The sequence below is a fragment of the Atractosteus spatula genome, chromosome 11 (assembly GCF_055471065.1).
Source record: "Atractosteus spatula isolate fAtrSpa1 chromosome 11, fAtrSpa1.hap1, whole genome shotgun sequence".
NCBI classification, from domain to species: domain Eukaryota; kingdom Metazoa; phylum Chordata; class Actinopteri; order Semionotiformes; family Lepisosteidae; genus Atractosteus; species Atractosteus spatula.
This window is the reverse complement of record NC_142716.1, coordinates 45912857-45935070: the sequence shown is the minus strand read 5'-3', so window position 1 is coordinate 45935070 and position 22214 is coordinate 45912857. Positions and strand designations below refer to the sequence as shown.

Sequence of the window (22214 nt, the reverse complement as noted above, 5' to 3'; positions counted from 1 at the left end):
CTTTCCATAAAAGATAAGTGGATGATCACACAGACATTGTAAGATACTTTTTTAAGAAGGTAACCTCACCAAACCTGTTAGAACGGTCCCTTTTTTCTTACCATGCCTGATTTGTAGAACCTGTAAGACAGACACAACTGAGAAATTCAGAATGAAAAGAAAAAGAGCATGGAGGAATAGAAAGTTCTCAAAAAAACATCCATTCTGGGCCACATGAAAATTTTCCAACTTCAAATACTGAGATCCTTGACTGCACTACAACTCCTGAAGAGAAATTTCAATAAAACCTACCCTGAAATCATATAGTTCTGTCTTTCATCCTGAAGCTTGTGAATTTTAGTGGGGCTTTTTTATTGGGAACAAAGTCTCTTGGTTTTCTTGGAATATCACAGTTTTACTATGTCTTGCACTGTCAATGTGTACCCCCACACCAATACGCTCATACAAAGGATTTTTTTTCTGAAACCTTCCTGTTGAGATGCAATAAAAGAAAACAGAAACAGGCCACACTCCTATTTGGAACCTAATAGGTAATTCTTTTCACTTTGCAAATATTTTCTAGAGAAGGTGTTAAACAGCTTATATTACATTGTTTTTCTTTCCTTTTTTAGAATGTACTTTATTTTACCAGGCATGCTCTTTAAATCTGTAGACTAAAGAATATGCATCATTTTGTTTTTCTCAGTGCCTTCGTTTAAAGGTACTTATTAAAGCTCGTTGCTCGGTCCATTCTCCTGTTTCTGTAATACAGGCACTGTGTCATCTAAACCTTTTCACTGCCAAAATTTCAAAAGATAGTATCAAATTGCAGATCTTTATAATATATTTTCTTTGGAAGAGGAAACATTCACTTTGCTGTCTCCCTCAGTGATCTTAAGCAGCTGGTTTCGCAGAATTCTCCCAAATAATTATTTCTCAAAATAACGTGAGACACACCATTCTAGTTTAACTAGTTCACATCATTACAAAGGCTGCCCCTCCTCCCCGTCTTTCCTCCATGTCAGTTTTTAAATATTGCAAACAAGTCCCCTCTCAGTATGACAGGATCTTGCCTTCTTAAATGTAAACTCATAACCATACAGCAAGAGCTCATAAGACTTCTCCTTAATTTCCCCCAGCAATGATGGGAAAAGAATCCCCTTAAGTCTCCCCTGTCCTACATATCCCCAGGACAACCTGCAGTTTTACATAAGACAGCCCTACAAAGGAGAAACAGGCTGCATGTTAGATCAAGCCTATCAGCTCACTGTCATGTTTAAATGTAATCTATGCATACCCCTTTGCACTCTTTGATTACGAAAGAAATAAAATCCTGTGTATCTCGATTTAAGTCATTTCTATAAATATAATGCATTCAGCAAAATCGCCTAACTCCTAGAGCTTCTGATATGGGATTTGAAAAAGTCTAACAAAACAAGACACTTTTAAGTTGATACAGAAACTACTTTACACCAACAAAAAAGATCTGGATAGATTATGTCAATCTGATTGCTCAGGCTCTGACCACATTACAATTTGCTAAACAAACTCTCATTTGATTCTGACTTCTTTTGCTGCCAATCCTCTTGTTGGTACACTCAGACATTAAAACATTTCTTGGAAAGAGCCATTAAGTAGTCTCTTGATTAACCATGTTACCTAGTTTCAGGAACACATGCTGTCATGTAATAAGTGGCAATTTCATTTTTACACTGAGCCATGTAAATGTTGGTGTCCCACTAAGTCTAAGCAGTAATCATATCTAACAAATATTATGCAGAATATTTAGGGTAGCACAATCAACTGCTTTTGTTTTATTGTTTTAAAAATATCCAGTGCTTGTAAAGGCATTTTTGTATCCTAAAACACTGCCAAATGTTGACAAATTCAACTTCTCGATTGCTGAGATAATGCTGAGCTAACTAGCTCTGCAGCCAAGTAAGCCTTTGCTAGTAGGAAGTTGTTATCTCTCGGATGGGCAACTGATGAAATGAAGCTATCTGCAGGACACGGCAAAGCAGGCATTCATATATAAACCTCACATCTGGAATTCTTTCTGCATTTTCATTATTTTGTTTCTAAGGACCTTAACAAAGGTAGCCAAGACTAAACTCTGCACAAAAGTAGGCTTACTGACAAGGACATTTGATATTAGAGGAAAAAACGAAATCAGCCATAACAAGACCTAAACTCTTTAAAAAAGGAAAAACGAGAAGTCACAAAAAGCAAGATATTCAGGGCATGTTCAAAGTAGAAGCTTTTGGATGTACTTTTATTTCATATAAATAATTATGGGTTGATCAAAAACTGTACTCAGTAACTAATACTGATGTGCAGACTGGTATAAAATAAAGAACCCTTTAAATCTGGGAGGGAGAGATTTGTTCGTTTGCCAGCAGCCATATCATTCTGCAACTCACAACTGGCAACCCATTGAAGCTAAGGAGGTGTGAGCCTGGTCAGTACCTGGATGGGAGACCTCCTGGGAAAAACTAAGGTTGCTGCTGGAAGAGGTGTTACTGGGGCCAGCAGGGGGCACTCATCCTGCGGCCCATGTGGGTCCTAAGGCCCCAGTATAGTGACGGGGACATTTTACTTTAAACAGGCACCTTCCTTCGGATGAGATGTAAAATCAAGGTAATGACTCTATGTGGTCATTAAAAATCCCAGGGTGTTTCTTGAAAAGAGTATGGGTGTAACCCTTGTGTTCTGGCCAAATTTCCCATTGGCCCTTACCAATCATGGCTTCCCAACAATCCCCATCTATCAATTGGCTTCATTACTCTGCTCTCCTCCCCACTGATAGCTGATGTGTGGTGAGCGTTCTGGCGCACTGGCACACTATGGCTGCCGTCGCATCATCCAGGTGGATGTTGCACATTGGTGGTGGTGGAAGGGAGTCCCTATTACCTGTAAAGTGCTTTGAGTGGAGTGTCCAGAAAACTGCTATATACAGTAAGTGTAAGCAATTATTAATTAGTATTATTATTTTTCGAGTGTCAGGTGATTTAGTTGTATGGATTTGAAAGAAATGTCTGTAGAATGCAGAACAATATGATCACATTGTAAATGAAATGTATATTTACAATATTTTACATACAACCCTATACATGAAGCCATGCTTTTGTATATCTAAGTTCCTTTGGAAAGGATCCCCCACACACACTTAGTTTCCATAGTAACAGAGGTAAAAAAACAGCAAGACAGGCCTTTTGAGAGATGGGGGTGACCCTCTCAATTCTGTTGTCTGTTGGCAGGGGGGAAGCCATCAGCACAACAGCCCAGAACCCTGAAATTGGAGTTGTATGGAATATCACTCAAAAAGCATCAGGGGCCACACAGTCTGCTCAGTGATCAACCAACCCAAAGTGATCGATGAACCTACCTCCTGTGTCCTGCCCATTTCCTGAGCAAATGAAAGAATCAAGTGCTTCTGTCTCAACATTGAAGGGCATTCAGACCACACTGATTACCTGGAGCTGTCTATGTGTTTTTCAATTCAAGATGAAAAAAGGTGACATTTTCTACAAAAGGTTTACCTGACTGCACTGTACTATGAATACATACAAGATGGAGGCATGTTATGATAAGTTTGAGATGCTTATGATAAGATAAGGATGTGGTTAATGGCACTTTCTCTCATTGGATACCAGAACAATGATTCATCTTTATCAGCTGTTATCTAAGTACGTTGAAATATTATGAATTTAGTGATGCTACTGCACTTGAGGAAAAATATTTGGTACAAGTGGAATTTTAATATCAAAGTCTCTTTTATTCACACTGCAAATAGCACCTTACATGATATGCGTCTTGGAGTTTTTGTTGTCTTTAAAGCTAAATCTTTAAAAGAGTACTGTGTCTTAAAATATGATACACAGTTGGAGTGGGATAAGAGAGGTTAGAGAAGAAAGTCTCTTCATAGAGCAACAGTTATTAACATACCAGGTAAGAAAACAGATTTGGGTGACAGTAGAGTTACATCAGAAGGTCTTTTTCGAAACAGTCGTAGATTAGGCTGCTGAAAATGTGATGATGGTTTAGTGTATGTTCTCTGCTGGGGGTCTGAGAGGGGAGACAAGAGATTCTGCTCCCATTGTTTGAAAAACAGGTATGGTGCAAAATACAAGTTTTGCAAGATATAACAGTAATTAACCTTTTTACAAGAACATCTAATTACCTGGATAGAGACTGTTTTTTGCACATCATTGTTCCATGCATGCATGCATGTGTAGTACTTTCAAAGCAACAACCTCAGATCATTCCTTCTCTTAAAGGTAAGAAAATCTGATTTAATCAAAAATACAATAAGAGATAAAATAACAACAGCTGGGAAATTCTGAGTGGGAAGAGCCATTCCCGATTGAAAAGAGAGTTAATCTTTTTATACACACTGTAGTAAAAGGCAACAAAGAGTGGAAACACAAATAAAACTGGATAACCTGAGGCCAATGTGACAGTTCTCAGAGGTCCTGTATCCAAGTCAGAGGAAATACAAGTGGACATTATATATTCACTGCAAGAAAAAGGATCTACCTCTACGTTAAAAAGTTGTTCATACATTTTCAGTAGCTGAAAGTCAGTAGCTTCCTACTTGCAATGTGTGTAGCCAAGTCTGTTGCATTACCCCCTTAAAACCGCTACGAAGAAGATTTTTGTTTTGTGCCCAGGAAATGCAGACACTCATGAAACCTACAGTATGTGCAGAATAGAGGTTGTGTCAATAGCTCGGCCTCATTTCTCTTAATGGAGTTTATTTACAGTTCAACTGACAATGAATTTCACTGAACAGGAACCTTTTTTTTATATTTCCTTTGTAGGATTTTTCCACATTCTCTAGCAATGGTTCCGAGATGCTCACACTGTAGCAACACTCTTAGAAAATGATACAGTATCAGGCTACTGAAGTCTTAAGATAACAAATCGTCTCATTTCTACAATGTCAGAAAATTAATTTGGCCTTTTGTGTTGCTTGTGTTAGGACGTTTTACCGTGTTTACAGGAAACTCTATTGACATATCTGTGATTGATCAGAAAAACTCACCAAACAACTCTGTCACGCAGTTACAATAAATGACAGATCGGAACAAAAAAAAATTCAAAACATTCTTTACATTCTTGGTCATGAAAAAAGTCACTTTGTCTTCTTTGGTATCATCAGTAAATGAAGCTTGAAACTGGAACAATGTTGCAACCTCCTCCAGGTCTTCTCTGCCTTGGAACAAATCCATCCTGAACATATAACAAAGTCTTTTTGAACAAAATATCAAAAAGAAATATTTGTACATATTGCTGCACACACACAGTAAAAAACAAACAAAAATGGATACTTAATATAAATGAAATTCACACTATCCTATTTATGCATTTTATGTTGTAATAATATTATCCCCACTATTTACAGTAGGATATTTTAACTCTCAGTTAAGGCAGGAGCTACAGTATAACTAGAGATTAGAGAATTGTAAATGTGTCACCAATTCATAATTGTAGGCCAATCAGTTTAATTTTTGTTACCAGTAAAGTTAAGGAAGAGATGGTTCAAACAGAATAATATATACAAAGCAATGGCACTTCAGCTCACACTGATTTCAAAAGTGATTAACGTATCAGAATTCCTTGAGCAGGCAACAAAGACAGTTCATGTGTAGGTTTCCAGAAAGCCTTTGAAATGATCCCACTTAAAATGTTAATTGTCAAATTAAAAGGCATAGGAATAGTAATGTATGCACATTGATCGAGAACTGGTTAACTAACCAGCAATAATGTGTCACAACCTCTAATTTAGCAGATGTAAGCAGTGGTGTGCTGCAGGGATTCTTTTTTGCTGGTTGTTTTTCCCAATCTATATCAACTATTTAGATTCTCTTATTGCTAGTAAAGTAGTTCAATTTGCAAATGTTCCAAAAAAAAGCAGGAGGGAGTGGCAAACACAGAAACAGAAGCAAAGGAATTACAATAACCTTTGTATAGGACCAACATAAAATCATGTACTGGACAGACACTTGGCCAATGAAAAAGTGCAAACTGATCTATAGCAATTCAAATCTACAGCAGTTATGCTCAAGATTAACAACACACTAGTGAGACTTCATTTAGTATATTATGTACTCTAAATATACAAAACAGAATATACATTAGTTTTGGTCACCTTACCACAAAACAAATATTATTCTTTGAAATAATAAAGAGAAGAATTATTCCTGGTTCAGAGAATTGTCATATATGACGTGATTCAGAAAGCTTAATCTCTTCAGTCAAGAACAAAGGAAATTTGCACCTTGTTTATAGGATCCTTAGTGGTAGAAACAGGGTTAATCCAGGAAACATTCTCAGACTCAGCAGGGGATCAAGGGTGGTGCGTCACGATATAAACCTAAAGGTCAGGGGATATAAAACCTTTCTGTACAGAGCTGCGTGTCTCTAGAACTGATTTCTCATCCAGGTTGTCAGGGCTAAAATTCCAGGCTTCTTCAGGAACCAGCTTGATTACATTTTAGATTTTACTTAATCTAAAAATGTGAAAAAAACACAAATCAAATTCCACTAGAGGAAGAGCTGCGTGTATACTACCTGAGACATGCAGCAAATGGTGTCTAAGCTCCCCATTCCCCTACCGCTCCCTAATGCCAGTGGTCTGATTCCAGGTAGACAGGAAGGGTACAGGGGTTCTGAATGGAATGTGCACCTGGCATGGATCCAGCAGGTCACTGCTTTCGTTCTGGCTTCAGGGATTGTGAGGATTACAATCTCTGTTGGCTGCAGTCATACCTCTGTCCCCTGAATGACTGAACCCTGCGACAGATGAATCCAGCCCCTGCAGGGGGTGTAACTGACACCGTGCAAGCCCAGAGCTGGAGACATGCAGCTACAAACAGGGAGCAAGGGCACTCAGGTAGTGTTTGTTTACAGACTGTTGTACCAGCAAAAAGGTTGGAAAATGCATTCAGGAAAACACTCTGGCATTACCATTACAATGAAAACGACCACCCCCACCTGTGCCCGTTCCAATCACAAGCCTTGCCATCACCACCACCGCCCTTGAGGAGGTGTCAATGTTTAACTTGCAGACCCACCAGCTACTCAAAATCACTCTCCACTGCTCTCCTACGCAACAGGTAGTCTTGTGCATCCAAGAAACCAGAACATCCCTCCAACCTAGTGCTGAGAAAACAAAGAGGCACCAGGTAAGGAACTCTACCTCTGTCTGTCTCCAAGGCTTTGTTTAGAGGCACGGTTCTTTAACGAGTACGCCTGCCTATTACAGTTCAAGTTCGCCTCACCTGCACCCTCTAAAAAGGAAAGAGAAATGGTTTGTCTAATGGTGATTAGGTGCAACTGGGTTTTGCTAACCAGTCCAGTATTACTATAAGCCAGCTTGTTTTTAGATAGATATCCACTGGTTTAGGAGGAGTGACCATCCCAGAGTAGAGCAATCGGTCACATTTCAGGTGAACGGTTCAGGCACAATAGCTCCTGTAGGTTTGTTCAGACTGTATCAATTGAATCCACAGCATCATGTTTTTGTTTGTATTGTTATTATTTGATAGAACACACATTTAGCATGTTGAACAATCAGAAAATAAAGGAGGTTTAACATTTAACAATCTGTATTTTTCATGCATTAAAACACTATTTAATTAAAGGTACTTCAAACTCTAGCTGTCAGTAAATGTACAATATGTGGTCAGCTTAACTCTCTAAAGTATGCCTTATAAACTTCTGTATGGTTTCATTTGCTTAAATACAACTCAACTTCTAAGTCTGTTAAGTAAATCAATTTTGCCACAATTAAAATCATATTTCCCTTTAACCCCTTCTGTGGCAAATTACAGGCAGAATCTCCAGGCAGTATGATGGATGAATTTCAGATTCTAAATAGAGGTTATATACTTCTAAGCTAGAAATTACTTCCACAAACACAGCCAAGGCTTAGCCATCAGTGTCGTTTGTAGTGGGCAATGTTGAGAACTTTGCGGTTTAAGAGGAGAAGTTAGCAAACCACTTGGTTCAGCTAAGGACCCAAAATGGGGATTTCTTGACTCACTTGTTGATGTTTTTAACACTGACAGGTTATGTTTTCCATTCTGAAACAAAAAGACACCCTAATCACACTTTGGCACAAAGAAAACTCTGTCCCACACTAATCTGTGAAAACAGAACACTGATGAGTTTACCAGAAAAAGTTTCTTTCAGAAGGCAGTACATTTCACGATTGCTAGAGTTTACTGTATTAATGATGGATTATAGGAACTGATCACTCTGAAAACAAAAATGACCATTCAGACCTTTGCTTGCAGTCAGGATTTTTAACATAGAGGACATTGTTCTTGTGCCATACAGTAGGTTGAATGTTTATTTATGTTAACAGTTTAACCCATGAAAAACTACGCTCACAAAATAAATACATTCTTGTAATTTAGTAGAAGTATTTCAGCCTCGTAAACTTAATTCAGCCCCATCTCTGTACCTGTTGTGTTCTTTGGCAGGATGCATGAGGATGTATACATCATTTGCTATACGCTCTCTGGCCTGTTGGTCAGTACCTGGGTTTGAGAATGAAGTGGAGTACCATGGGTTAACCACCCAGAGATTCCACCAACAATATTGCTGTTGTGTTCACATTTCAGCATACATTCAGTAATTGAACAACAGGGTATTTCCTTTTTTTCACAAAACCACTGCACAGAGACGTTCAAGCATCTCATAAGTAAAACACAAACAAGTACTGAATTTTGTGTATGAATAGATCTGCTTCCAAATCAATATAATGTACTGTCACACAATTTATACCTAGAGCACAAGAATGTTTAACGCTGGCCGGTGAAGAAAATAACTAAGGGCATGAAAAACTAAATAAAAACCAAGGGCAGGATTTTTATTTAAGTTGTACACTTTTAAATGTCATCTTTAACACTACTATAACATTAGAGATTCAGAAACCCACCACAGCAGATTTGATTAACCAAGTTTTTCAGCAGCAGTGTGGAGCAGTTGTTAAGTCCTTGTCCTACTGTGCATATATATAAGTTGAAACGAATAATGGCAAATCCTTAAGAAAAGTTATACAGGACAGCAAAAGCTGACTAATGTGAAGAGATAAGCACTTACAGGACGAACTCTGAACCTGTGATAGTTCCGTGTGGAGAAGCAAGGACAGTCTTGCTATACTGTACGTCTAGACTGCAACAGGAGAAATATGAGGCACCTCTATTATCGTTCATGCTGATTCAGGTTTTAACTAACCTGTATGAGTGCTCACTGACTGCCATTTGAAAACTAAAGTAAAAATATGAATTTCACACCTGGAAAGTTATGTTTTAATTGACCACATCAAAGGCAAACACCAGTGCACCACTCTGTGTGTCACTACTGTAGATCGAGCAGATAACATACTGTTGAATAAATAAACGTGTTTTGACTTTTCAAACACTGTGCCATAAAAAAATACTGGTCCTGTATGGGATACAGTTCAAAGGCAACCACAATTACACAAATGTTTTCTGTATTGCGCATACAAAGAAGATTAATTTCTGATTCTCCTGCAAGATTTAATCACCTTTTTTCTTCTTGTTTCCCTGGGGTGACGAAGAATTGTCTTTTCTTTTTTCTTGGTAAAGCAGTTTTTATTGTCATATTCCTTGTTACGCAACTCTTCAAACTGTATATTTACTGTGGTGGTTCTACAACGCAGACCTTGTAAATCTTTAAGTATATAGAAGCTATGCTTTAATTTTCTATTTGTACTCAAATTAGTGGTAGAAGAAATTGCATTTTTTAGAAAAAACCATGCTGCTGTGGATTGTATTTCCACTTTGCGGCGTGACACGTTCTTGCTCAGAATAACACGAAGGAATGACTTGTTTTCAAGCCGCAGACAAACTGTAATGTCTCCATTACAACGTTCTATAACAGCTGTTTTACAGCATTTGAACAAGCTGCATTCCACACGATCACAATGGTTCTGGTAAAATATTAGCCCTGTTAAAATGGGAAACGCACTGTAAACTCGCCACGGTAAGTGCAGAAGATGAAGGTCATCGAAAAAATGGCCACAGGCTATGAATGGGTCCACTGCTCAAGTGCTAATTAAACTGCACTACATGCAGAAGCATTGCAGAAAGATATTTGCATTCAGTGGAATAAAACACATTTCACAGGCCCTTCAACATTAACAAAACTTTGTTCCTGAAATGTGCATATTATGTTCTTGTGCTCAAAATATAACAATCAAGTTTGGATCAGGACTAATGTGCTGTATACATCCTCTAACCATATTATTGGTACAGAACTGCTGCATTAAAAAGTCATTTGAATTAGACCAGCAGTGGAATCGGAACAAAATCTCTTATGTCAAAACGTTTATTCTGGTGAAATTCTGTCAAAGCCCTCATTCGGTAAATAGCTTGTGCTGCAGTGTTCGATTACAGTAGGTCAGGGATGTACTGTATGATGGGGCAAATCAATGCAGACTGAAAGGTGTTGTCTGTTGCTTCACGCAGAAAACCCCTCCTCCCAGGTCAGGCACAAGTGAGTTTGTACACTGTTGCCTTTTGACATTTGGTTTCATCTACAAATGTAGTGTTCTGTATACTGGTTACATTCAAGCCCAAATACTATTACTACAGAGGAGGTGGGGGGATTAGTCCATCTCTGAGTTGTAGCTGGTAAGGTATTTCCCTCAGATTCACCTGTATCACTTCCTGCAGGATTGACTGTGCTGTCAAAACCCTTGTGCTTAAGACTGGTGAACCATTTTTTGGATAAGTTTCTAAAATGAAGCAAAGTATCTTCAAAGTATCAACCTAAAAGATGTAAACACACTTAAAAATTAAAAGCATTGTACTGTACTTAATTGGATAATTATGTATACAAAATGACAAATTAGATTTAAGCAATGCTTTGGGATGAAGCACTCTCATCGTGGGTGTTTTATTTTACACTTTTCTTTTGAATATAACAAGGCAGGAGTCAATTCCTTGTTCTTCACCCTGTCAGACACAGTCATGTAATTCAGTGCTTGAACCAGTCAGTAAACTCCATCAGAAGCCAGGAGCAGTCAAGCTGAGAGCACCAGTGAAACTGGTAAGGCAAGTCAGCCACGTTCATTTTGTCACAAGAGTAAGCTAAAGGAAAAAGTGAAAGTCCTAACCTTACACTAGCCTGCTCTCATGGTAATTACACTAATTCTGATGCGTAGAAACAGTTTTTCAGCTTCTGCTTTGTTGTGTATCTGTCAGTGACACAGTTTTCACTCAGCCTGTATGCTAACAGACACATTCAATGCCCCCAGAAAACTCCCTGGCTTCATACAACAAATTGCTGTAGTTCCTTTATTGTAATTATTTTGTAAAGTTGGACACATGAGACACATAAATCAATTTTACCATACAGTATCAATTTTAGGGCCCAAAATTGTATGAAAAGTGTCTGTGAGCGGGCCCCTATTAAGACTTTTAAAAGAGCTATTCTCTTATTACACAAGCCTTCCTTGTGTGATGTACAGTGATCTCCTTATTGCTGAACTGTATGTACAGCAAGCCATATTATGGTCCAACCACAAGACTAGTCTCAGATATTTAGCTGATACTAGGAACTAGAGCTTTTTCAGTCTCACCACAAAAGATCTGCAATAAAAAACTGTTTAGCAACTCCTCAAAAACAGATTCTTCCAATGTCACTTCACAGTGAAGAGTGTTATATCTTTGTCAAAGCAACTATAATCAATTTAACTTTACTTTTACAGACATGGCATCATCAAATCAGGATTTCAATAATCAGACAGTCATAAATTCATGAGAATTTATCTCCAATGTGCCAGTTGTGAGACAGCAGGTCTCACGTATTGAGCCAATGAAATATCTTCGATTCAGAAGCAGTAACTCTATTCTCAGTAGCAGAAACTGTTCTGACTCTACGTGGAGTCACTGCAATGTGACAGCGATTAGTATGTATGACCCTGGATGAAAAAATAAGAATTTTGGAAAAGTAAAATGGCAGTGTGTAAACTCCAGCACTGAACTTAAACACTGCATTCAATTCTATCTGTAGAGGCACAAGCACATTCATCAAATTAAACTCCAATACCCAGGACTGTGAAAAAAAGGTGTAGGTGCATCTGATGTCACACTTCATACAAAAAATGGAATGGTATGCTCTTTTACTTTCATTTTCAGTTCATGTCTCCAAATCTAAACTGATAAAAGCTCCTATTTGGCTATGATAAATGTAAAACGTCTTCACAAGTAAGCAACATTCACAATTGAGTTAACATTGCCTTAAAAATAAGGTTATATTAAGTCCAGGTGAAGGTTTGCACTACATTTCTATTATAGAGACGTAAACTATAAATAATTTGAGATGTTTTAAGTTCCTGGTATAAAACATCCTCTTGCAATTTACATTGCTAGCTGCTCTTATCATCAATCTTATCATCAAAGAGCCAGCCATAATAGTTTTGTCATATCAATATTACCATTTTAAAACAAAACTTTAGATAGTAAATAAAGCATTCGAACTCATTTGAAACTGTAAATACTATATCGAACACAAAACTTATGATACTATTATTGCCATTATATACTATATAAATTAGTAAGCTATTATTATAACTCAAAACCCCATTGTATAAGAAATAAAGAGTGAACATCAGAAAGATTACGAACAAGAAGTCCACTGGGTTGACTTTAACAATGCCTTTGGAGAATTTGAATATATGTACTGTATCTAACAATAAGGATTGTGAGAAAACAATAAATAAAGTAAAATGTCTTTTTTTAACAGTTGTTTGGGACAATTCATTTAAATAAATGTAAAGAAGGTAGATCAATACTAGAATTCAAACCTTGTCTTTCGAGCCACTTGATTTACTGTATAAAACCTGTTCTTTATTTTGATTGGCAGAACAAAAATGAACTAAACTGATTAATTCCTTTGTATGTGTTTGGAATCTTTACTCCATTTTCCCAGTTCTGCGCTGGCTTTTGTGTTAATACGAAATCTCCCTTAGAAATTTCAACAAATAATTCCAGCTGTAAGTTGAAAAGTCCAAGAAAGAGAAAGTATCTATTTTCCATTGTCTGCTCTGTAAAAAAAAGAAGAAAAATAACATGAGCTCAATATTTAAACTTTAGCACGCATGGAATAAATGCTTCATAAACATGAAACAACAGTGAACACAAAAACAAGTTTTATCATCCTGGTTCCAGTATTATTAATGCTGTCATTAGCAGCTCAATCAGCGTCATCACAGTCTTTATACTGTAAATAAGACTCATATCCTCCATCTGCTCATACAGTAGGTAACTGAACAAAAAGCAAGCCTAGACTTCCATTTTCAGGTGTTCTATATTCTTGTATATTTGTTTTTATGTTTGGCTACCAGAATAAACATCTTCATCCATAAAGGAAGCCGAGTTAATGAGGACACATCAATTCAGCCAGGGACACTGTGGTGATTCAGAGCAGATTTATTTTTGAGGGTATAATTTTCAAGACATTTGAAAGTTTCCCTCTGTCCGTAACTTCCTCTGCCATTATCAGATGATGAAAGAGTTCCAGTTTTCAAATTATCTTTTCTATAAAGCCCAAGTCTAAGTAGTTGCACTTCCTTTGACTGGAAAGCTGACACTGTCCTTCCCAGAGAATTACTGTATGTGCTAGACTCCACAGCTGAAATGGCTGAGCTTTATTCTTCTGGATAAGACAATGGCTGAACTTTGCTAAAGCACCTCACAGTCTGTAGCTGTGTAATCTGTGTAAACAGCACCACAGCCCTCTCCAGGGTTATTCTGTTCAAATACCTATTTCAGAAATGCTCTCAAGGGCTGTAAAACACTGTGAAAAACAATGAAGCTTGGTGGTGCTGACTATTCAGATTTTCTGAAGACACTGGTAAATGAAGGCAAGAAGAAAAGCCCCATTCCAGCTGTCTTATCAGGAGTGAAATCTCTTCGCAAAACTCAGATAAGATTTCTAGCACTTATACCCCCCCTTCCCTTCGACACCATATCTGGCTCATGTCCTTAGTTTCAGACATACACTACTCTATTTCAGTAAACACACTAATCGCTGGCGTAGCCCAGTCCCAGTATTGGCAGGTCTTTTAAAGTTCTGTCAAGACCAAATCCAGTAACATTCCAATGGGAAGTGATCATTCCAACTGTGATTTTAACAGCTATGAGTAGACTAGTGCAGAACTTTATTATGGGCTGTTGTTGGGGCTTTCTGCTTCCCCCTGTCTCAGTTTATCCCCTTTCCTTCTTACATCACCATCCTTGATCTTGGTTGTGTTTAACACATTCTCTAATATGTGTATAAGCAACACACCCATTGTGTTCTTCAGTACCTTCAGTCTTCTGGCTGGGATGCAGAGTCACCAATTAGCGAGAGCAAATATGGAAAATTCACCCCTCCCATCCACTTTAACACGGAGCGCAAAGACGCCAAGGAAAAGCAAAGCATGCCAGGCATTATTTTTCACTGATGTGATCACCCGTGTTTACAAGATGTTTAAAAAAAAAGAAAAGAAAAATTTCTCAGAATTCCTTAGTGTAAGGAAGACCTATGATGTAACTGTCTTTGAATTTTCATTCTGCTGGAAACACTTAATCATGGGCTCAATTAGAAAACTTAACACTGAAACAGGTTGACAAAGAAAAAAAAACAGTTCTTTAGTTTTTGATTCTGAGTCCATTGTTCAGCCTTAACTCTTCCAGAGGCAGTTGAATCAAAATGTTTGCAGTACCTAGAGGTTATCTCCTTGGTGGTTTAAGCTTTTCTCAGTTCATCAACGTGGATTGCTTTGTGCAAATGCTATCCAGAAAGACAAGCCTGTTTTTACAGAAACCTTACCTGAGGCTGTCACTGGGAACAATTCATTCTAGCTATCAAAACTGAAAGTATGTGTTCCAACACGAAAGGTTCTTTCCAGCCTCTGTTTAAATACTTCACATGTGAAATGTCAAAATCTATTGTGTTATGTTTGATAACGTTATAATATGTGAATAATGCGTAATAATTTACAAATCCAAATTAGAAATAAACGTCTGTAACATTAGTGTTGGAACCAGATGTAAATTGATTATACCCAGCTTCTTCATCAAACGTGTTAGCTATGATCTTCTCGCTCAGGTAAGAATACAGAAATTCGGTACTATCAGAAAAATAGGAAACCGTGATAGCATCTCACAAAATACTGTATTGTGCTGACGGTTTGCTTAATCTTAATACAAGCAAAGTAAAACCAAATCATAACAACTGTCTCAAGTTTAAAGGACAACACCAGATCTTAGATGGCAAAGCAGTGGAAAATAATTGCAGTATGCAACTATTGGGCATCACTATAGCAGTGTCTCAGCAGAGAATTTGTGCATGATAATTCCAAGTTGCTAAGAACATTTCAAAGGAGTGCCATGGCAATCTGTTACGATTGGGTTTTTGTCTCCAGGCAACTGCCTCATTACGATAAACTGTATTGACACAACACACAGAAGGGAACAGAAAAATTATAAATGGTAAACATTCCCCGATATCTATCTTAAAATAGATCAAGGAGCAAGCAAAGTGTATCAGCAGACCAAAAAGGTGCACACGCAGCAAAAATGACATTTTCAACCACTATGGAAAATAAATGAAAATGCTTTCCGCTATTTCCCCAGTTAATCTGAGCTGCCTCACATTTCTGACCTGTAAAATAGATTAATTCATCTGTTCATTTGGAGGGCATAACAAAGACTCTGATTTGTCAGCTAATAATTTTCAAAACCTTTATAAAAATGCACTTCTTCAGAATATATCTAAATATAGGCGACTAAATGTAGCAAACATTGTCTAGGTTCTATCAGCTTCAAAAGCAATATCTCTGCAGAAAAAGTAGCACTATCTTTGATTTATATAAGACAGTGTTCCACCTCTTTCATTTTGTAAATTAATTTAAAAGATTCGTTTAATAATACAGGATATACTGTACACCAGAAAAAATACAGAAGTGAGCAGTATGATGATACATTTACATACAGATACAATGCATTCATTTAAAACATGTCCAGGTGATTGTCTGGTGGTGTGTTTCATGATGTACTGTAATGGAAGACAAATTTAATCAAATTGTTCAGACATGAGTGTAATGCTTTGGGTACACAGAGAACACAAGACTGCACACTAAAATCTGAACATCATGGTAGTAGCAGGCTCCACTTCAGGCAGGCCTCATTAGGTCTGGCTAAGCAGGTAGCTTACACTAACACATCTTGAAAAGTAAAGAGAAAAACCCTCAACAGTGTAGGCACATTTTAGGAAGGGTGTGTTTTTTTTTAATTCATATAGGCAGAATGACTACACTTTTGTGCCAGAAAATGACCCAAATATTTTCTTCCATAGCACACTGGGCTGGATTTTCCACTTCCCATTCCTGAGCCCAGCTGGATATAACCCTCCTATTTGAGTTAAGACACACGCAAACTGAGGTCAAGTGTCACAGAGGAGTAAAATAAATACATGTAGCAGAAGTAATATGTCTAGTGTAATTATAAGCACCTATTTTTGACCCCACTATGCTAAACAAGCATTCCTTATCATTACAGGAGTGTGGAAAATAATGTGGAACGCATCCACAGGCAAGTCAGGAGATCTGTGTCGAGCAGACTGTACCCTGGCGAAGTGCTGAGTTCTTAGGTCACAGCCTGTGTGTTCCCCCTCGTCAGCAAGGCCTGCAAATGTTTTGCAAGTGCTGTGTTTGTTTTCCAAGTCTCTGATTCATTCACCAAGGAGTTGTCGCATGGAAGACAGAGGAGCAGGTTGCACAATGGATGGGCAGAAGTCCAAATCTGTGGGATATGTGTTGCCATCCGTGAGTATCTCCATCTTTGGGTGCAAACGCAAAGGACGGAGATTCATAAAAAAGGAGCTTGCTGTAGCCAACTTGAAACATGAGGATAAAAAGGAAAAAAAATGGGTCTGGATCTAGATTGTTCAGTTCACACTAGGACCAGCCTTGTCATTAATCCTCAGCATGACATCACAAGCATTTAGTTCAAAAGAACTGGAGCACTGAAGGGAGAAGTGGGTAGACATGCAGCTAAATGGTTTGGGTTTGGCAGACTAAGAGGTGCAAGTTCACAGGTTTACACAGCCCCAGTCTGAGTGCAGAATTTAGCTTTGGATGAGGAACCGTTTCAACGGGTGAGATCTGTGAGATCTGTGTGAAGCATCTAGTTGAATCCTTGCAAAAAGACTATTCAGAAAACTGCTTCAAACTATCGTGCACATTCCCTAAAGAGTTCCAACTTCCACAAAGAAATGCTAAAACATCGAAGTATATTTTTTTGCCAAAGGCTTAAATTGCTGTTGCAATTCTATTTTTTATTGCAGACCCAAGTATCTTAATGTCATCCCACGGAAATATAAAATGCTCTTAGAGATTTTGACTGTGAAATGACAGTGAAAGAACTAGTTTGTTAACAGACTTCTAACGACAGTTTGGAAAACAATTCCTTATAAGAATCTTTTTTTAATAAAAAGGACTCCGTAAAGTTTCTCTGTCTTCGGTTGTAACCTTTCAATCATCAATTTGTACGAACTGAGAAGAAGTGAGTTTTGATCAAGTTAGCAGATTGATTCAATCAAATCTGAAATGGCCAGCTGTGGTCCTTTCAGAGCTACAAAACATAGAAATTTTCATTTAAAATACTCTCTGGACTACTTAATAACCTGCATAAGTTATCAAAATGAAACCTATCCAATAATAGAAACCACTGCACATCTCTGAAGAAGGACAAGTAATGTTATCTAGGCTTCCTTGTTGCACATCTTCAGCTCAGCCAAATGTGCATTTGCTACTGACATGTCCTCCTTCCATGTCCTGTCCTTGTCTCTTGGCTCTGCCGTCACTAGCAGCTGTGTGAAGAGGTTCTCCAAGGCCAGCTTGCAGGTGTCCATGACAGGAACCGCCTGCTCTGCTCCTTACTGGAAGGGAGCAGCTTTCGTAAATATTTGTCAACACGGTTTGAAGCTGCTTTGTGAGGCTGCCCTGAACATGGCCCTCTGGGAGTCCGTTGTGTTGCTGAAGACATCATACAGCAGCAGAGGGCTGCAGGCACCGAGCTCCCAGCAACTAGACCAAAGCTCCCAGTCTGACCTCGTGGGGTCTGGCTGAGGAACTCCATCCCACACATGTTCACTGGGTAGAGAGTGCACCCTTCTTCACACATACTGTACACACAACAGACTAGAGCCACCTAAATCCTAATGTATTTTTCCAATGACAATAATAACAAATCCTTGCATTTCTACAGCATTTTACACATGGGGGTAACTTTGCCCTCCATTAAGGTGCAGCCCACTACTGGGGTGATGCATCAGCAGCCTCACTGCACAACTATACAACATAAATGTTCTGAAGTCACAAATATGTCAACACATTTTCTCAATATTTGATATTATAATCAAACTATAATTCAAAATATAATCAAATAATTCAGTCACTACTATCAAAACACCCACTTAATGCCAGTATTAATTTGGATGAAATACATCCAGCAATCAATTAATTACTTCAGTCTTCCCTAGGAGCCTTGAATTTGAATCTACATGATAATTTAAATAACAATCTTCTTAGGAATATGGATATTATGACAGGTTTTCCAGTTCATTGCCCTCTTATGAGTGCTGCTTCCAACAAAGGATTCCTCATTCTTAAAATCTACATAATTTCAGGGAAAAACTTAAGCATCACCTGCTGGCAATGCACGTATAGAATAAGAAAACACAAGCCTGAAAATGTTCTCTTCTTTAATTTCTTGCAGGATTCATAGACTCAGACTATTTTAAGAAGAATAGCATTTTGAGCACTAAGGCTTCCTGGGCAGTTCTGGATAAGATGAGTGCCGAGGTGGCTCTGTATACAACTATACTAAACCCGGAGGCCACCATGCACTTCAGTGAGAAGATGGAGAAAGGATGGGAGTGCAAGAAGAGGCGCTATGTGCAAAAGGATGGCAACTGCAATGTTGTCTTCCGAAGCTTTCCTGGGCAGTGGGGTCTCTACGTGACTGACATCTTCACCACTCTCGTGGAAATCCGATGGCGCATCATGTTCCTGATCTTTTCACTTTCCTACATTTTATCCTGGCTCTTTTTTGGAATTTCGTTCTGGCTGATCGCCATATGGCACGGAGACACGCAGGATCTAGAGAACAGCCCATGTGTTGACAACGTCCGCAGCTTCACAGCAGCATTCCTCTTCTCGCTGGAGACCCAGACCACCATTGGCTACGGCTTCCGAGGCATGACAGAGGAGTGTATGGTGGCCATCATCCTCGTGACGGTGCAGGATGTCCTCAGCTGCTTCATCGACACCTTCATAATCGGGATAGCTGTGGCCAAGATGGCTTCTGCTCGGAAGAGGGCGCAGACTGTTGGCTTCAGCGATTCTGCCGTGATCAACATGAGGGATGGGCAGCTATGTCTCATGTGGCGCATTGGGGATTTCCGCCAGAACCACATGGTAGAAGGTACTGCAAGGGCCCAGATAATCCGTCACACAGTGCACCCATCTGGCAAAGTAAGTGTATCCTACAGGGATCTCGACCTTTGCCACAATGAAATCATCCTGGCCACACCAACATTGATAATTCACAAGATTGGGCCTAGCAGTCCCCTCTACAGGCTGAACATGCAGGATCTGCAGACAGAAAACTTTGAGCTGGTGGTCACCTTTACCTATACTGGGGACTCCACAGGCATCTTACATCAGACTCGCACCTCCTACACACCCGCAGAGATCCGCTGGGGCCACAAGTTCTGCAACATGCTGAGAGTGAAGGAGAAATACTACAAGGTGGACTACTCTCTTTTCCACCAAACCACTACAGCGAACACTCCGGAGATCAGCTCAGAGGAAAATGAACTCAAAAGGCAAAGACAGTCAGTTCCACAGCAAAGCTCAGTGCATGATCCCACATCTAGTGCCAGCACTGTGGTTCTCAGAAATCAGCCACATGAGGAGAATATGAACCCATTACTAATAAACAACAACCTTCCAAACAGCAATATACAGCAGGCAGATCAGGAAGACCAGCTGTAGCCAAGCAACCTTGGCACAGACTTACAAGTATCTTGCAGATTAAGTCTTTGCGTGGTTCTCCAACTTTATTTCCTCCATGGGAAACCAGCAATTATCCAAAAATACATAGCGTTAGTCTAAGAAGTACAGTACATATGACTGTAGATGAATGACTGTAATAGAAATGTCTTTTAATGCAGCCCAATAAGGAGCAAATCTGATTAAATTTGCAGATGCAAATTTGAGCCTGTAGAAGAACAAATTAAATTCTCGTTTAGGGATGATTATATAGAACAACTAAACATAGAGGATATCATTATGTTCATGAAGCATACTGCTGATGAGAGATGAATTTGGCAATGGTCTTGCATCTTAAGAAGCCACTGTTGAACAATCTCCATATTAAGACTTCAGAAGCAAAATAAATGGTGAATTAGACAACTATCGAAGAAGGCGTGTTGTATTTGATAGAAATATTTTTCTTTATCACCGAAAAAAGTCACCACCATGACCTAGCCTCCATATTACCACACATGTAGAGCACTGGCGCAGTGCCTAAACACTCATCTTTCATTTAAAGACTCTGAAGAAAAACACTGTGAAAAAGCAAATCTTAAAATATCTATTACTATACTGAAGGATATACCTGTCTCATGCCACCATGGGCTAAGCATATTGAAAAGACTTGAGTTTTAAATAGGGACCACACTACTAGGACAAACCAGATAATGAGGCTGGGCTGCTCCTCCTCAATACCTCTTCTGAGCCCAATAACAAATTTGTGGGGCAACCTCCCCACTGATGATGAATCTGGAGGGTCTCACAACGCCAGTCTGATTGCAGATGTACCATGATGGCGAGGCAGCTCTCAGTTTCATGTCAAAATGTTTTCCTTCTGTACACAGAAATGCATATAACACCTAAGCTTGTGTTATTATGTGTGACACTACAGGTGCCTCCATGCCAATCAATGCAGTCTTCTGATTATTGATATATATATTATATCATTATATATTATATAATATATCATACATATATTAAATGATATATATTATCAGGAAAAATGCTGAGATTCTTGATGGGACCTCCCAACATATGTCATTGACCCTGAAGGTTTACTCCTAGCCCTGACCTCACTGTTCATTTGGGTAGAACTAGCTGTCCAAAAGTCTGATCAGAGGCCAGCAGCTGAGTGATTTCTGAAAGAGAAAGTTAGCTGTCAGCTGAATGAATGACTTTGTGATTGTAACCACTGCTGTGTCATTACCTTTCCTAGAGGACAAATGCGATATTTAATAGGTGGTAATACATGCATAAAAATAGAAATCCATCTCTTCACACTTCAGTTGGCATCTATGTACAACAATCTGTGTTACGCATCAAATATTTTTGATAGCATAGGAATTAATAACACAGGTTGCTTGCATGACATCTCAGGGTGAGAGGTCTCTACTGACAGGAGTGTCATTCCAAATATTAACCTAATTAAAAGAGAGTGAGCTGAAAAGCTGCTGGTGAGCTCAGCACTGTGCAGGTTTTGGAGTATTTTCAACGCTGGTTTTAGCTTTGAAATTCTAACAGCTTTCAGACTTGAAAGTGATGCATAAAAGAATAAATAAATATATTCAAAGGGTAAGAGTGGTAAAAAATATTGAACACCATTATCCAGGGATATTTATATTCCTGTATGTTACCTATGACATTGAGAGCAGGGATCACATACGTTCACATGTTACATCCATCTGACAAAATGAAAAATAAGGCCAGTAGAAGCTGGAACAGCTGGAACACAATCCCTGTGCCAGACCAGGTGCCAACCAGTACACAGTGTGGACACCAAGCAACCTGAAGGACAACTGGTGTCCTGCACATCAAGTCAACACGCAGAGCACACTGCAGACCTGAGAAGCAAGGACACGTGTTCCAGCACGACAAAACAGAGGAAAATAGCTGTACTGGAGACCAAGTAGAAAACTTCATGGACGTCAACAATACAAGCTATGCTGGAATTCTCACCATGCTCTAGGTATAGTAGATACTGAGGGAATTGATCTCAACAGAAGAAAGAAATGGCTTACTTCACATTGTAACAGTTGTAGAAGACAAATACTCTACACGTTCAAGTTCATGTTTCCATTTTACAGTTAATCTTTTTTATTTACAAAACAGAAAA

The 22214-nt window shown here is 38.7% G+C and overlaps 1 protein-coding gene across 2 annotated transcripts; it reads left to right on the top strand.

The window, feature by feature from the left end:
• The first annotated feature begins 7067 nt into the window (after window positions 1–7067).
• kcnj16a (potassium inwardly rectifying channel subfamily J member 16a) lies at window positions 7068–20482 on the top strand. Of its 2 annotated transcripts, XM_088927362.1 has the most exons (3): window positions 7071–7166; window positions 16563–16828; window positions 18783–20482. In XM_088927362.1, exon 3 carries the CDS (start codon window positions 18857–18859, stop codon window positions 20060–20062), a length of 1206 nt encoding a protein of 401 aa, XP_088783488.1. In that variant the 5' UTR covers window positions 7071–7166; window positions 16563–16828; window positions 18783–18856; the 3' UTR covers window positions 20063–20482. The 2 variants fall into 2 exon arrangements, with proteins under 2 accessions (XP_088783487.1, XP_088783488.1); XM_088927361.1 differs by lacking the exon at window positions 16563–16828 and having other exon boundaries at window positions 7068–7166.
• The last annotated feature ends 1732 nt before the right edge of the window (window positions 20483–22214 follow it).

Excerpts from the sequence above, each read along its gene's own strand:
- kcnj16a (XM_088927361.1), top strand. The coding sequence starts at position 18,857 with ATGAGTGCCGAGGTGGCTCTGTATACAACTATACTAAACCCGGAGGCC.